Consider the following 13,442-nt stretch of genomic DNA (forward strand, 5'->3'; position numbering starts at 1 on the left):
TATGCAAACCAAGTGAGAAAAAATATAACAACTATTTTCTATAAAACCATTCGGTAAACCACAATACTCCAATCAAATTACAAAGAAATTACCATGCATGCAATGCAGGAAGGGTGTGTGACGTTAGCGACAGTGATAAATGCTTATATAAATCAATATATAAATATATATAATAAGGAAAAAATGACATAAACGGATGAATAAACAATGTACAGAAAAGATTAAATTCGCACAAACTAGGTAAAAACTATGTGCAACAACGTTGACGAGTTCACAATCAGCGATGACGAAGGAGATGAAAAAACCAAAATGCCAAGTGAATAAGTTGATGGGTTTAGGAAAATACACTCATTTAAGCTTTTATTGTTCAACTATATTAGCCGTTTGGTTTTCCAAGGTTCAAGAATGTGGAATGAATCTTTTAAAATGATCAATTAAGGCGTTTGTGTTGATAAATGCCTTAATTGATCTATTTTATAATATAAAACATTATAAAAGAAATTAGTTAAGGTGTTAGTATTAAGAATGCCTTAACTGATTTGTTTTATAATTTTAAAAATAATCAATTGAGGGGTTTCTCAATACAAATATTTTAATTGATCTATTTTATAAATTATAAAGCCTATATACAATTAAAGCGTTCAAAGTAACAAACGCTTTAATTGATCAATTTTTTAAATAATATATACCCTCTCAATTAAAACGTTTATATTAACCAAAGCCCTTAATTGATGATATTTTATAAATTAAAACAATAACTAATTAAAATATTTGTTTTCTTTTGCTACTAAAGACATCTTTTTCATTTAGGCATTTATTATTAATAAAACGAAATGAAAGATTGACGTAAGTTTATCAAGGAGATTATAATAATTATATAAAAATTAATATATGTGGATTCTTTCCAATCAAATGAATGAATCTGAATATAAAATACCTTAAAAATCAAAGACAACCTGACATATTGCACTTCCTAAGATATCACACTTTCTTTTAAAATTCAAGATTTCATGAAACAAATGTCCCTTAAAGGTCTAGTGAGCCATTGGATCCTTTTGACTGGAGGGTAACTAGGACTGGGTAGGATGCTACCAAAATGCACCCTTAAGTGCGATTGGCCATAAAAATGGGGCCTAAGAAGGCAAAGATGCACTTTGAGGGTAAATAAGAATTTTCAACTTTTTACTTAAATGCTTGCTGAATTAATTAGTTCCAACTTCCAATTACTGATTTGCACATCATTTTAGTTTATCACTGTTTATTTGCCTTTAGTTGCCGTAGTTGTATAGACGCTAGACAAATAGATATACTTGCTGGAAGCATACATTTGTTTTATGAAAAAAACTTTTTTTTTTTATTTTGTTAATGTATTGAATTTAATATTTGTATTTGCATTTATATTGTATTTATTAGGTAATTTCACAAAGCTAATGTCTTTATCACCAATACTATATTGGTCTTACGACAATGGTCCAATCTTGATTTTTCCTCTTGGTTACTAGCAAGATTAGAGGAAGAATTGCCAAGAAAGAGAGATAAGAGGACAGTTATGGCAGAACATAACCCATTTCAAGGACCCATACTTTTACCAGCTTCAGTTGATAAAAAAGTAGCTAATGGCTTATCTCAAATTTAACTAGTGCACCTCAGATTTAACAGCTCTTGATTGTACTTAAATGTACTTCTTTGCGTTTTAGTTTAGTTAGAATTCATAAACAATTTTATAAAATATTATTATATATTTTATAAATGAAATAGAGTATTTTATTTATTTATTTGTTTATATTTTAGTATTCATGTAATTATTTTAAATAAACTTTAAAATCAAAATAAAATAACAAAAATTATAAAAAAATACAATTAAATATTATTAAAAAAGTATTACTAATGGAACTATTAACTAGTACCATTAGTGATTTTAACTATTATCAAATGATTTTTTTTGTGCAAAATTGAAAAAAAAAAGAATTATGAAAATAATTATTACTAATGCAAAAAATATTTTTAGTGATAAAATTTCATTAATTAATTACCAACATAATTTTATAATATCGATGAAATTGCATCACCAATTATACTTATACTTATGAAAATTTTTTATCAATAAATAAGTCGATAACATTATTACCACAAAAAATGAAGTACTATCGACAAAAATTTTATCCATAATACGTCATTTTTTGGTAATATATTATACATGAAATTATAATTATATAGACATGTTACTAAATCTATATGGACATGAAACTATAATTATATTTTTGTCAGTAATAATTTATTTTCTAGTAGTGTATTGTACATGAAATTAAACTATAAGTACATTTTACTATATCTATATGTACATAAAACTATAACTATATATGTACATGAAACCCCTTTTTTCCATGGATTTTATTTCTGTCATTTCTTGCAGCTGGTGAAGACCCCTTTATTCCATGGACTCCACAAAGCGTCGAGTCAATTATGAGAAAATTGAGTGTGCAGCCCAAATAAATCACCAACTGTCACTAGTGGTTCACCAGAGCTTAGCCTTCTAAAAGCTACAACTACTTGATCTTCAAAAGACACAGGTTTAACATTTGAAAATGTAAAACTTCCTGGCTTAGCCGTCATATCTTCCTTTACAAGTGAACTTATGTAGTTAAAAGTTTTTCTGGAAATTTTGAAATCAGATTTGAACTTATCCAACATTTAGATGGCGATTGAAGACCTACAGAGAGAACGTGCCAATATGAAGAAAGCAGTATTTACACATATGAAACATATAAGGTTGGTGTAAATGATCTATGGGATTTCACTAGTAACTCTGAAACATTATTTCAACTATCAGGAATAGATTATCAACGAATAAATACAACTTGTTTGGTCCATTTTCATTGGAAAAAAGCGGGACAAATATTGGACTTGGAAAACCCTTCAATAGTAAAGAAAGTGGGGCAAACATCGTTGCTCCAAATATTGGATCTTGAGTAAGTCTATAAGAGTTTAGAATTCACACCTTGAGTGATATATTACCCGGTTCCAAAATTTGACTTCATCCAGGTGCTCCACCCTCCGCTTTATCGGAAGCTCTTTCTCAGCTCTTTGTTTGGCGGGTTGTAGTCTAGCACTTTCTTTCCTTTGTCCGGAGAGCGTTGCCTTTCGCCGGCGAACCTTTCCCAAGTTATATCTTCACTTTTTTGCCACCATTTTTATGCGTTGGGACAGAGCTCTCCATTAAATGCGGCAATTGACCCGCCATTTTGAAAATGTGAAAAATGAGTATGGAAGCAATGATGAAATGAAGGAATGGTCGGGGAAGAATGTAGAGGGAAAGCTAGGGTTAGAAGGAGAAGAAAAGACAAGAAACATTAATTTGAGGGTGGCAAAAATTAAAACCGAAGAAAATAGCTTGAACCGAGAGGCAAAGAGAAGAAGCAAGAAAAAATCTCTAAAACCGAAGAAAATAAGAAAAATAATAAGTAGAGAATTATAAGAAAATTTATTATTGTTAAAAACTAAAATAGGTGTTGAAAATGGCAGAGTTAAGTATTAGTTTCATTCTTTGAGAATTGATCATGTTTTCTATGAGAATGAAAGAAGAGTCAAAAAGAAAATTAGTGATAAATATGAAGATAAAATATTTTTAATAGGGGTGAAAATAAAATTAAAAAAATTAAAAAAATTAAAAATTAATTTGAAATTATAGTGTTTGATTTAATTTATAATTTTTTTTAGTTAGTTCAAATTAAATTTGAATATTAAATATATAATAGATTCGAATCTAATTTTGAATTGAAAAGTAAAAAAGAAAAAAGAAAATCGAATGAAATTATATATTTTTATTAATTTTTATGTATATTTTAAATTTTTACAAAATAAAAACAATTATTTTATAATTAAATTTATTTAAATATATTAAAAATTATATTAAAATAATATATAAATATTAAAAAATTAAATTTAAAAAATTGATAAATCAAATCGAATTATTAAAATTTAATTTGGATCCAATACTATAAAAATTTGATTCAGATTCAATAATTATTTATGCATTATCTTTATTAAATTCAAAAAATTGAATCGAATTTGATCAAATTCAAATTGTTATCATTTTATATTTTTTAAGATAAAATTGTAATTATGATTATATCTTTATGAATTTAAAAAACATTTTCTTTTTTGTAATTATTTTTTCATAATAATAAATAGTAATTATTCTTACTTTATGGTAGCAAAATGAAAGTCTCCAATCCAAAATTTGAAATTAAATCATTACAAAGGTACTTTTTTTTTTTCTTATTTAACTGCGAGAGGGTCTTGGGCTGAAAAATACTAATCACCATTGGATAGGATTGTGCTGTGCGGGCAGGGCCTCAATTGCCTTTACGCGGCAACAGCCGAGCACTCAATTAGGATCCGCAGCACGGTTGGGGGCCGTCTGGCCCGTGCATTCCCTTCTCCCACCGAAGTTTTTTACAGCACAATTGCCGACAAATTTATCATTTTGTTTATTCTCCCCTTTTGGTTTTCTTTGTAGTTTTTCTCTGGTTTAATATTTTTAAACTTTTTATTGCTTGAAGTAATAAAAAAATATACACTTATAATAGATAACTAACTAAATAGCTAAAAATTGAAATGAAATAAAAATAATATGTATTTAATAATGGAAATAAATATGAATTTAAATAAAATTTTCTTTTTGGCCTTTAATTAAGATTTGGGTTAGTACCTTTTCAATTATTTATTTGTTTAAAGAAATAAATAAATATTACTTTAGTAAATATGTAATTATTAATTTTAATAAGAATTACTTTAATACAAAAAAAAATATATTAATATTATTGATTGAATAAGTATTTTAAAATTAATAATAATATCAAATAAAATAAATAAATATAAATAATTTATTTATATACATTCAAAATGAGTAATATCTTTAATAATAATATTTCATTTTCACCATTAATCTCTCCGCATCGTTACGGTTATTTTTTTGAATGCATCAATCTCAACGCAGTGTAGTTTAATACCCACCGCATTATAACCGATATCTTCAAATTTATTATTACTGTATCAGCGCTGTGCTGGACAACATCTTACTCCATTATCTAAAGTTTGATCAATTTGATGAATTATTACAATTTGAATCCCAAATCCTGTTATACTTCCTTTCCTGATCCATAATCTAACATCTATATATATGGGTGGGGTGGCACCTTAAGCTTAAAGTGCCAACGGCTAGCTTCCAAAGAGCCAAATCGGTGAATTCGGGGAATTAAAGATAACAAGGAATGCAGACGCCAAAACATTTTGAATTAACGCACATTTTTAATACACGTGATAATTTCGGTGTACCAACCGAGTTTGAATATTATGAGTGGGGCCATGCACGAACCATCCAAGAAGCAGGAACATACTTATTTTAAAATTTGATAACAACACTAATAACAATAATAAATATATAAATAAATACACAAATAATAAAGAAAGTATCTTTTTCAAAAGAAAGTATACAACATGTGACTTAAAATCAAAGTCCAAACCCTCATAATATATATATATATATTAAAAAATAATGGCTTCAAATACCAACTAAAGATAAGCACTAGGAAAGTGAAGGGGAAACAGACATCGAATAAATGCCAAACACCCCATCACAAAAAACGTGTGCCTTTCCTCTCAAAATATTTTTCTATTTGTATTTTATGTGTCTAAAACGATAAAACTAGCTTAAACCTCCCACCCAATCCCATTGAGCTGGGAAGGCATCTCTTCAAACTATATCTTGCTGTCGGGTCCTCTTCTAATTTCTTCCATGAAGGATTAGAATAAAGGGGTCCTCCCTTTTGTCCTAAACACGTTTTCTTTTACGCGTCGCGACTGACGAGCATAAGGGGATGCAGACGTCAACCTGAAAACCAAATCAAAATCCACGTGTTACTATTTTGACAGATATGAGAGATGTTCATGTAACTTGCATTAATTATTTCAAACATAACAAAAAAAAAAAGTCCATATTTTAAATATTTGCCGACGTTGGTATTTGGCACATTAAGAAAAAGGATGAAATTTTTAATTAGGAAACAAAAGCCTAAGCTATAGTCATTATCAATATTCTTAATTAATATACAATTTAATTTAGAAAACAAAAGAGCTAGGTTTTCAATGTGCCTCCCTCTATTCAATACCCTGTGTTTTTTTTTTTTTTAATTTTTATACCCACCGGTTCATTATTTTGACTATTTAAATTTCAAAATAAAAATAAATGATTTTTAATTTTTTTTTATTTACATAACTCAGAATATTACAAAATTTATTTAGTATATATCATCTAAATTAATGTTTTATTGACTAATGAATTTTTTCAAATTAAAAAAATAAGTAAATGACTTTTCTTAAATAGATGGCTTAGGTGACACGGATCAACTAAAGCGTAATTTGATCATTTGCCGACCCTTTGCATTTTACATGTGCTTAAATGGAAACAAGCAAAATTACCTTTTTTTAGGCTTTTACTTGAACCAGGTCGAGGTCCATCACATTCCCAGTTTTCAAAGGAGGGAAATTTTTATGAATAAAAAGGATTTCGGGTTCATCGTAAATAAATTTTAAATCATTTAATTTAGTTTAATGATTTATATTTGATTATTATTGAAACTTTTATATACTTGTCATGTTATAAAAAAGATAAATAGCACAAATTCTTCTAAATTTTAAATAAATTTTAATTTAATTATCAATTTTAAAAAGTTCGATATTAGTCTTCAATTATCAAAAACATGTATCATTTTGATTCTTTTATTTTTTGAATAATTTATTTTGATATTAAATGTCAGTTGAAATCGTGTGAACATTATTTGATTTTCCAAAAACTTAATTTCATAAAAGAATCTAATATTTTTCAATGGGTTAAAAACTAGAAGAGGTAGGTTAATGAAAAAACCCGATTGTTGCGGAAAAAGAAATGCGACCACCAAAAGCTGGAACAACATTAACTTTGTTTCAACACCCAATCACCTTCCCCTCTTTTTTTTTTTTTTTCTTCCTCCAATTTTTATGTTAGAAATAAAAGATTTTACAGACCAAAAAAAAATCTAAACGATGCACGTTTTGGTAATTAAGAATCAAAATGAAACTAATTAAAATTCAAAATTAAAATATTAAAGAAAAACTTTGGACACCTGATTATATTACTTTTTAGTACTTTTTTTCTCTTGCTTTACCCGACTCTTTGCCTGAATTTTCAAAGTTTCTTTCAATTCAATTTGAGCCGGCCTTTTATCTATGGATTTTCCCGTTCTCAAAAAATCAATCCAAAAACTCTGATTAAAAGTTGCAAGCTGGAAAAGAGGTAGGATGCAAAACTTGAAACAGATAATCTATTTGTGAATTACTAAAACTCATTGGTTGAAGGATATTCATTTTGCTGCCGGGAAAATATATGATGAAGGGTGGGCTTACGGGCTTCCAAATTTTTGAAATTTTGATAAATAAGCCATTCAATTGTTTTATTTTTCTTGGTTGATAGGTACTACTTAACCAGCAAGACTTTGCAATTTGAAAGACAAAATTACCTGTCTTTCCGCTTTTCAAGAAATCTCTCCAATGACTTTCTCCGAGCGATGGGCAAATCTGCATAAAAATAAAAAATAATAGTCTACTTTAGAAAAAATATATTTATGATTAGAAATACCATCAGTTTTTTTCCACAATTTTAGCAAGTTCAACATGAGTATATATATATATATATATTATTATTATTATTATAAACTACTAAAGAAAAGGCAAAAAGGGAAGGAAAACAGAAACTGACCTCCATCAAGAATTCCTAGAAGCTGTTGTTGATCGCTTGAAGAATTTGCAACTTTTGGGTCTGTTGATCCCACATTTTTGGAGCTTCCTTCAACGGCAAGTGTCAAGATGCCTTCCGCCTAATCATAATTTAATATGCAATTTAAATATATTAAGTTTAAAAACAAATGAGCTAGGTTTTTTTAATTTATTTAAGTTTTTTTTTTGAAAGATCGTAAATAAACTGATATTAGATAATGATTAAACAAACCTTATCTCGAGTTATATTGAATATGTAAACTGTTCCATTGTAGAAAACTGTCAAGGGAGCTGTTTCAGGACCATCCTCGGCAGTAGCCCTGAATGAAACAAGGTTAATTCACACTTTTCATGTCATTCGATTTTAGTAAAAAGAAAGGATAATTAGATTAGCCATGAATGGAATCGAGTACCTTGTTGCAGGGCTAAGAACGGGTAAAATAGGAAATACACTCTGAGCTTCTTTAGGACTAGGCACGCAAAAGGACTTGTTCGGATCAATCCGATTCACAGTATCCTGACACTGGTTTGTCAAACCAGAGGCAATCACAGATTTGATCAGCTCAGAATTCATCTTGGAAATGGCCCCGTGAATACCTGTTGAAATCAACCACCAACTTTTGTTAAACTACTAAAATAATTCAGAAGAATATAACAAGTACATTGAAACGTACCTCGGAAGCTTCGATGGCGATCGAGGAATTTCAGGAATTGAGATTTGCAGGAGCTCTTTTTCTCCATTCCAAAGAGATCAAGCTCTACGGTAGCATTCGACATCTTCTTTAACTTGTATGGAGAAAACGAAGAGTTTTTCGTTGTGTTTTCTTTGTTCAGTTTGCGTTAAAGAGAACATATACAGAAGGAGAATGCTTTTGTTTTAAAGAAAAAACAAGAGAAAGTTGAATATAAATGGAGAGGCAGGGAGCGGCGACGGGTGGGACTGCTATAAAATTAAATGAAAATTACATTACATGAGATGCATGAGTAGGTTATAAAGGAGATTCTAGTCACGACCAGGCTTATTAATTTTATACTTTTGGTTTTTTTTTTTTGAATTAATATATTTGGTGGGGTATATGCGTATAAAAACGTACACGCCTTCCTCGTGGAAACTGTGTCATCGATAAAGGAGCAGATCCAACTATATGCCCATAATAGCATAGGGAAGTCTTGTTTTCGGAATTTATATTGCCACCGTTACTAGTAGAATACTCTTTCCTTCTTAAATTATTTGCCTTTTTTTAATTTTTATATAGTTTTAAAACAATGACTTACTATATTTAACATTAAAACTAGAATTTTTATTAAATAAATGTTTTATATAGTCTTAACTGTCATAAAAATTGTCAATAATCTCAAGATTGCTGATGAAATGTTAAGCTGATAAGCTCTTAGTCTCATAATTGAAATTCAAATTCTTATAATTTTAAATATAAAAATATCTAAAAAATAAAAATTCATAAAATTGTATTTCAAAATATAAAACATTAATTATTTAGAAAATAAATAATTCTGAAATATAAAAAATAGATAAAAAATTGAGAGTGTTTCTCTTATAATTTTTTATTATAATCTTTTAATTGTTTAATCATATTTAAAAATGAAAAAAAAAATATTTTTTTTAAGTGTAGACTTTACGTAATATTTTGATGAATTTTATGTAATTTTAAATTTTTATTGATTAATTATAAAATTTTTGTGGATGATATGCTTCTGAAAAATTGGGCAGTGAGGGAAATTGCCTGGGTTGACTACGGCCAAGTCTCATTCTTTTTTTTTTTTTTTTTAATTTATTTTTCCTGAAGACCGGGGGTTCTTTTATTTCTCGTGACTGACTTGGACTCATATGATGGAACGGGGAGCAGGCAAAGATATTTATTCGTAGCATATTTGACAAATACTGAACGTAAGATTTATTGTGGGTCGGACCATTTTGATTTTTTATTTGTTTGAGAAATTCTCCTTATGTAAATTTTTATATAAAAATTAAATTTTTATTTATATTTGATGTATAAAATAACAGATAAAGTAACATAATGATTATTTTATATTATATTTTAATTATATTTTATTTTAAAGATAAGATTATAAAAAAGTTAATTATTATTTTGACATAAAATAATTCAATTCTTTTAGAATAAAAAAAATTATTTTTAATTAATGATATTTAACTTATATATCTATTATGTTTTTAAAATTTGTATCAATAATTTAAATATTATAAATTTTAAAAAATTATAATTTTAACTAATAAATAAAATTATCATATGTTAATTTTTACATACATCAAAAATAAAATAAAATGATATTTAATTTAATCATATTTATAAATCCTCTTATATTATATTATTTGTAATTTTATGTACCAAACATATTATTAATCCTTTATTTTATAAAAAATGGAAGTTCTTATCCTTTGCAAGCACCTGGATTGTTAATATTTCAATTTTTATATTGAAACTAAAAATATATTTTCTTTAATGAAAATTAATTAGATTGAAACTAAAATAACTTCATCTACACCATGACTACAAATTACTTTAAGTAATTGGGGGGGAGGGGGTTATACTTATTATATCACCAAAAAAAAATCAATCTTCCAATCAAATTTTGTTGTCAAAATATAATATTAGTAATTCAATATTATTAGCTATCAATGAAACTTATTCTGTCACCATTTATCCAATGGGACTGAGGGGATCAAAACAATGTTTTTCTTATGTTTCTCGTTTCAGAATTTCAGTACCGTAATGAAGCCTTTCATTACATTTACATTTACATTTAATTTTGTTGTCACTTCCAATGTTCCGTCAAACATTCAAACTTATGCTCGAGGCATCAGCTGTAACGATCTGGAGTCCCACATATTACATGTGAACTAATTTTTTAAAAGAGAGTTAGGCAGCCAGTGATGCTTTCCCATTTAATATGCTGGAAACATTTGTTACATCTTTAGAACCTCGATCGCACCTTGCCACACTGCCACTATATTTTAGATCTTGGATTTCTTCAGACGACACATAAACACTTTCTAATTTAAACAATGTTTCATTTTCTTTTTAATGTTACTCAGTAGTTTATTTGCCTTTTTTCCTTTTGTTTTTTTAATGGCCGATGTTCTATAGAATTCAAAGACCTTATTTCTACCCCTTGAGTTGCCTTCAACTGGTCGATCAATAAGACTAGGCATTCCGCCTATGACTCCGTAACTCGGGTGAAGTTCGTCAGCTCCACTCTCGATTGCTATATATGCTCCATTTCTCATCAACGCAATTCTTAGTTAATGATTCTGATCGTTTAATTGAAAGTGATGTTAATTTTGGCAGGACAGTTGCTAAAGAAAATCTATTGTTAGGAAAATAGGGTGTAAGATCATGTTTGGTCTGGCTAGTTACACAGATTTTAGGCAAAGTGTTAAATCAGCGCAGAGCTAGCTCTCGTTGGTTGCTGCCACATAAAAATCCTAAAAACGTGCATGCAATCAACGAAAATTCAAAAATCATGTGGCAAAATTATCGAAAATTGGATTTAGATATGGTGATTTATCTATTTATTAGTTTGTGTTCATCCGATGCGTAGATTATTTATATTTATAATTATATACACAAATAAGTATTTTTAATAAAATAATACCAAATTTACATATATATATATATATATATCCAATTTACTTATTTAAGAAAATAAAATTTTTATTAATGACAGCTTTTCTTAGTTAGTGGTAAGGAAAAGAGGTCTTAAAACTTTGAGATCTAAGGTTCAAATTTTATTATATGTGAGTTTGATCAAATTTTAGATTGAATTTGTCTAGTTATTGTTGATAGTTTAGAATGTGGTGCATCCCACATTGGATAGAAAGATTTAATTATTGATGAATAAAATTAATTTTTGTATTAACTTTATTTATATTTTAAATAATTATGTTTGAATAAAAACAATTATCATATGACAAATGATCATAACTATTTGAATATAAATAGATTTATTATTCATAAAGGTCATGATTATACAGAAGGTTATAACCATCTGAATAGAAATTTATATTTATTTATTCATTATAAATAAATCTTTTAGTATAACTATTTTCACTGCTTCTGATTAGAGAGTTTGAGACTTTATTCCTAAAGGCATAATTGCTTTTAAGAAAGTATTCTTAATGCCTCAAAGTCAAAATTCTTTTCTATTATTTCTCTTCTCTTATTTATTTTTTCTAACAATTTAAAATGAATTATAAGAAATTTATATTTCGCATGAGGAAGATACAAGAAAAAAAAATTAGCATGATTTGAAGATCAATATTAGAGAAAGTTCAAGGTGTCAAGGGATTAATGTTTTTATAGACCAAAATATTAATTTTCATAAAAATCTTCATTAGAGGTATGCATTTTATTTTTTACATAATTGTAAGTAAAAAGATTGACTAAATGAGATAAACACGTTAACAATTTATTTTATTAGTGTGTAAAATCAAAATACAATATACAAAATATTGATTACATTGTATAAGTTTATACATATATTGAAATTGACTCCACAATTGGGTTTAATGAATTATATTATATTTATTTGAAAAATCAATCCTTATAAAGACTATGATGGGAAATAGCCTAAAAACATAAAAGAAAAAAACATGAATTGATTTATGACAAAAAGAATTATCACTTATTATCTAGTAACGAATTAAATTATGTTCTAATGGAAGACCGATTGTTTAATTGTCATGTATTGGTTATATATAGAACAGGCAAATTGTCCCATAGTTTTTATAAAAACAATAAAAAATGGGTAAAGGAATTTAGCATGAGAAATTAAATGCAAGTAGAGAATATATACAGAAAATAAGATTTGGCTAAAATATTAGTTTTATTATTAAATCATGGCACCAAAATTAAGATAATAAATTGAGTCAAGTTTTTTGTATGATTCTATCTTAGTTGGTCATTTATAAATCAAATTTTGATATATATATATATATATATATTTTTAAAAAATTTATTATTGGTTCAAATTTTGACTAGTGTTTAATTTTCATGAAAACCAATTAAAATTAAATTGATATATGTGAATAATTATTTTTAAGATATGGTGTTTCGTAGATTAATTGGTGGATAATAAACCAAATAATGATTATTATAAAAAACATGGGTAGTGTGACAAGTATTTTGCTTGCTAGGTGAATTACACTGGAAGTGATTTTACAAAATAAAATTTTATTGTGAAAATCATAAAAAGCTGTAAAAAAGTTAATCAATAGTTACAAAAAAGCAGTGTTGCTTTTCACATATGAGATACTGATTAAATGAAAAGTCATGCCATTAAAAAATATTGAAGCATTTGTTGGTTACTAGCATTTTGAAGGATACTCATCAATGTCTAATTAGGCATGTGTATAAATTAGAAAAGAACATGCAAATTCAATGTTCCAAAGGCACTAATACTTGCATGTTTTTAATTCTATTTTGTAATGGCATGGATAACATTGGTATAATTTTTCATATATTACGAAAATGAATTGAATGAGATGAAATTTTTTTTCTTATACATATAAAAAAGATATGGACTATGGAGATAGAATACCATCATCTAATTAATACATTATTAGATAAAGATAATGAAGGTATTTTTGCTTC

General features: G+C 27.2%; 1 protein-coding gene across 2 annotated transcripts; it reads right to left on the bottom strand.

Moving 5' to 3' along the window:
- Positions 1–5,424: 5,424 nt before the first annotated feature.
- On the bottom strand, positions 5,425–8,795 carry LOC111290610 (protein TIFY 9-like). Of its 2 annotated transcripts, XM_022881995.2 has the most exons (6): positions 8,487–8,788; positions 8,226–8,409; positions 8,045–8,132; positions 7,796–7,913; positions 7,557–7,614; positions 5,425–5,893 (listed from the first exon to the last, which is right to left on the bottom strand). In XM_022881995.2, the coding sequence occupies exons 1-6, from the start codon at positions 8,587–8,589 to the stop codon at positions 5,806–5,808; spliced, it is 639 nt and encodes a 212-aa protein (XP_022737730.2). In that variant the 5' UTR covers positions 8,590–8,788; the 3' UTR covers positions 5,425–5,805. The 2 variants fall into 2 exon arrangements, with proteins under 2 accessions (XP_022737730.2, XP_089601386.1); XM_089745260.1 differs by lacking the exon at positions 5,425–5,893 and having other exon boundaries at positions 7,553–7,614; positions 8,487–8,795.
- Between the last annotated feature and the right edge of the window lie 4,647 nt (positions 8,796–13,442).

Source organism: Durio zibethinus, chromosome 16, assembly GCF_047325235.1.
Source record: "Durio zibethinus cultivar Kanyao isolate XHJ-2024 chromosome 16, ASM4732523v1, whole genome shotgun sequence".
NCBI classification, from domain to species: Eukaryota; Viridiplantae; Streptophyta; class Magnoliopsida; order Malvales; family Malvaceae; genus Durio; species Durio zibethinus.

Coding starts and splice junctions, on each gene's coding strand:
- LOC111290610 (XM_022881995.2), bottom strand. CDS start 8,589: ATGTCGAATGCTACCGTAGAGCTTGATCTCTTTGGAATGGAGAAAAAG. Junction 7,914..8,044: donor TCAATATAACTCGAGATAAG/GTTTGTTTAATC, acceptor AATTATGATTAG/GCGGAAGGCATCTTGACACT. Junction 5,894..7,556: donor CTTGAAAAGCGGAAAGACAG/GTAATTTTGTCT, acceptor TTTGGTTTTCAG/GTTGACGTCTGCATCCCCTT.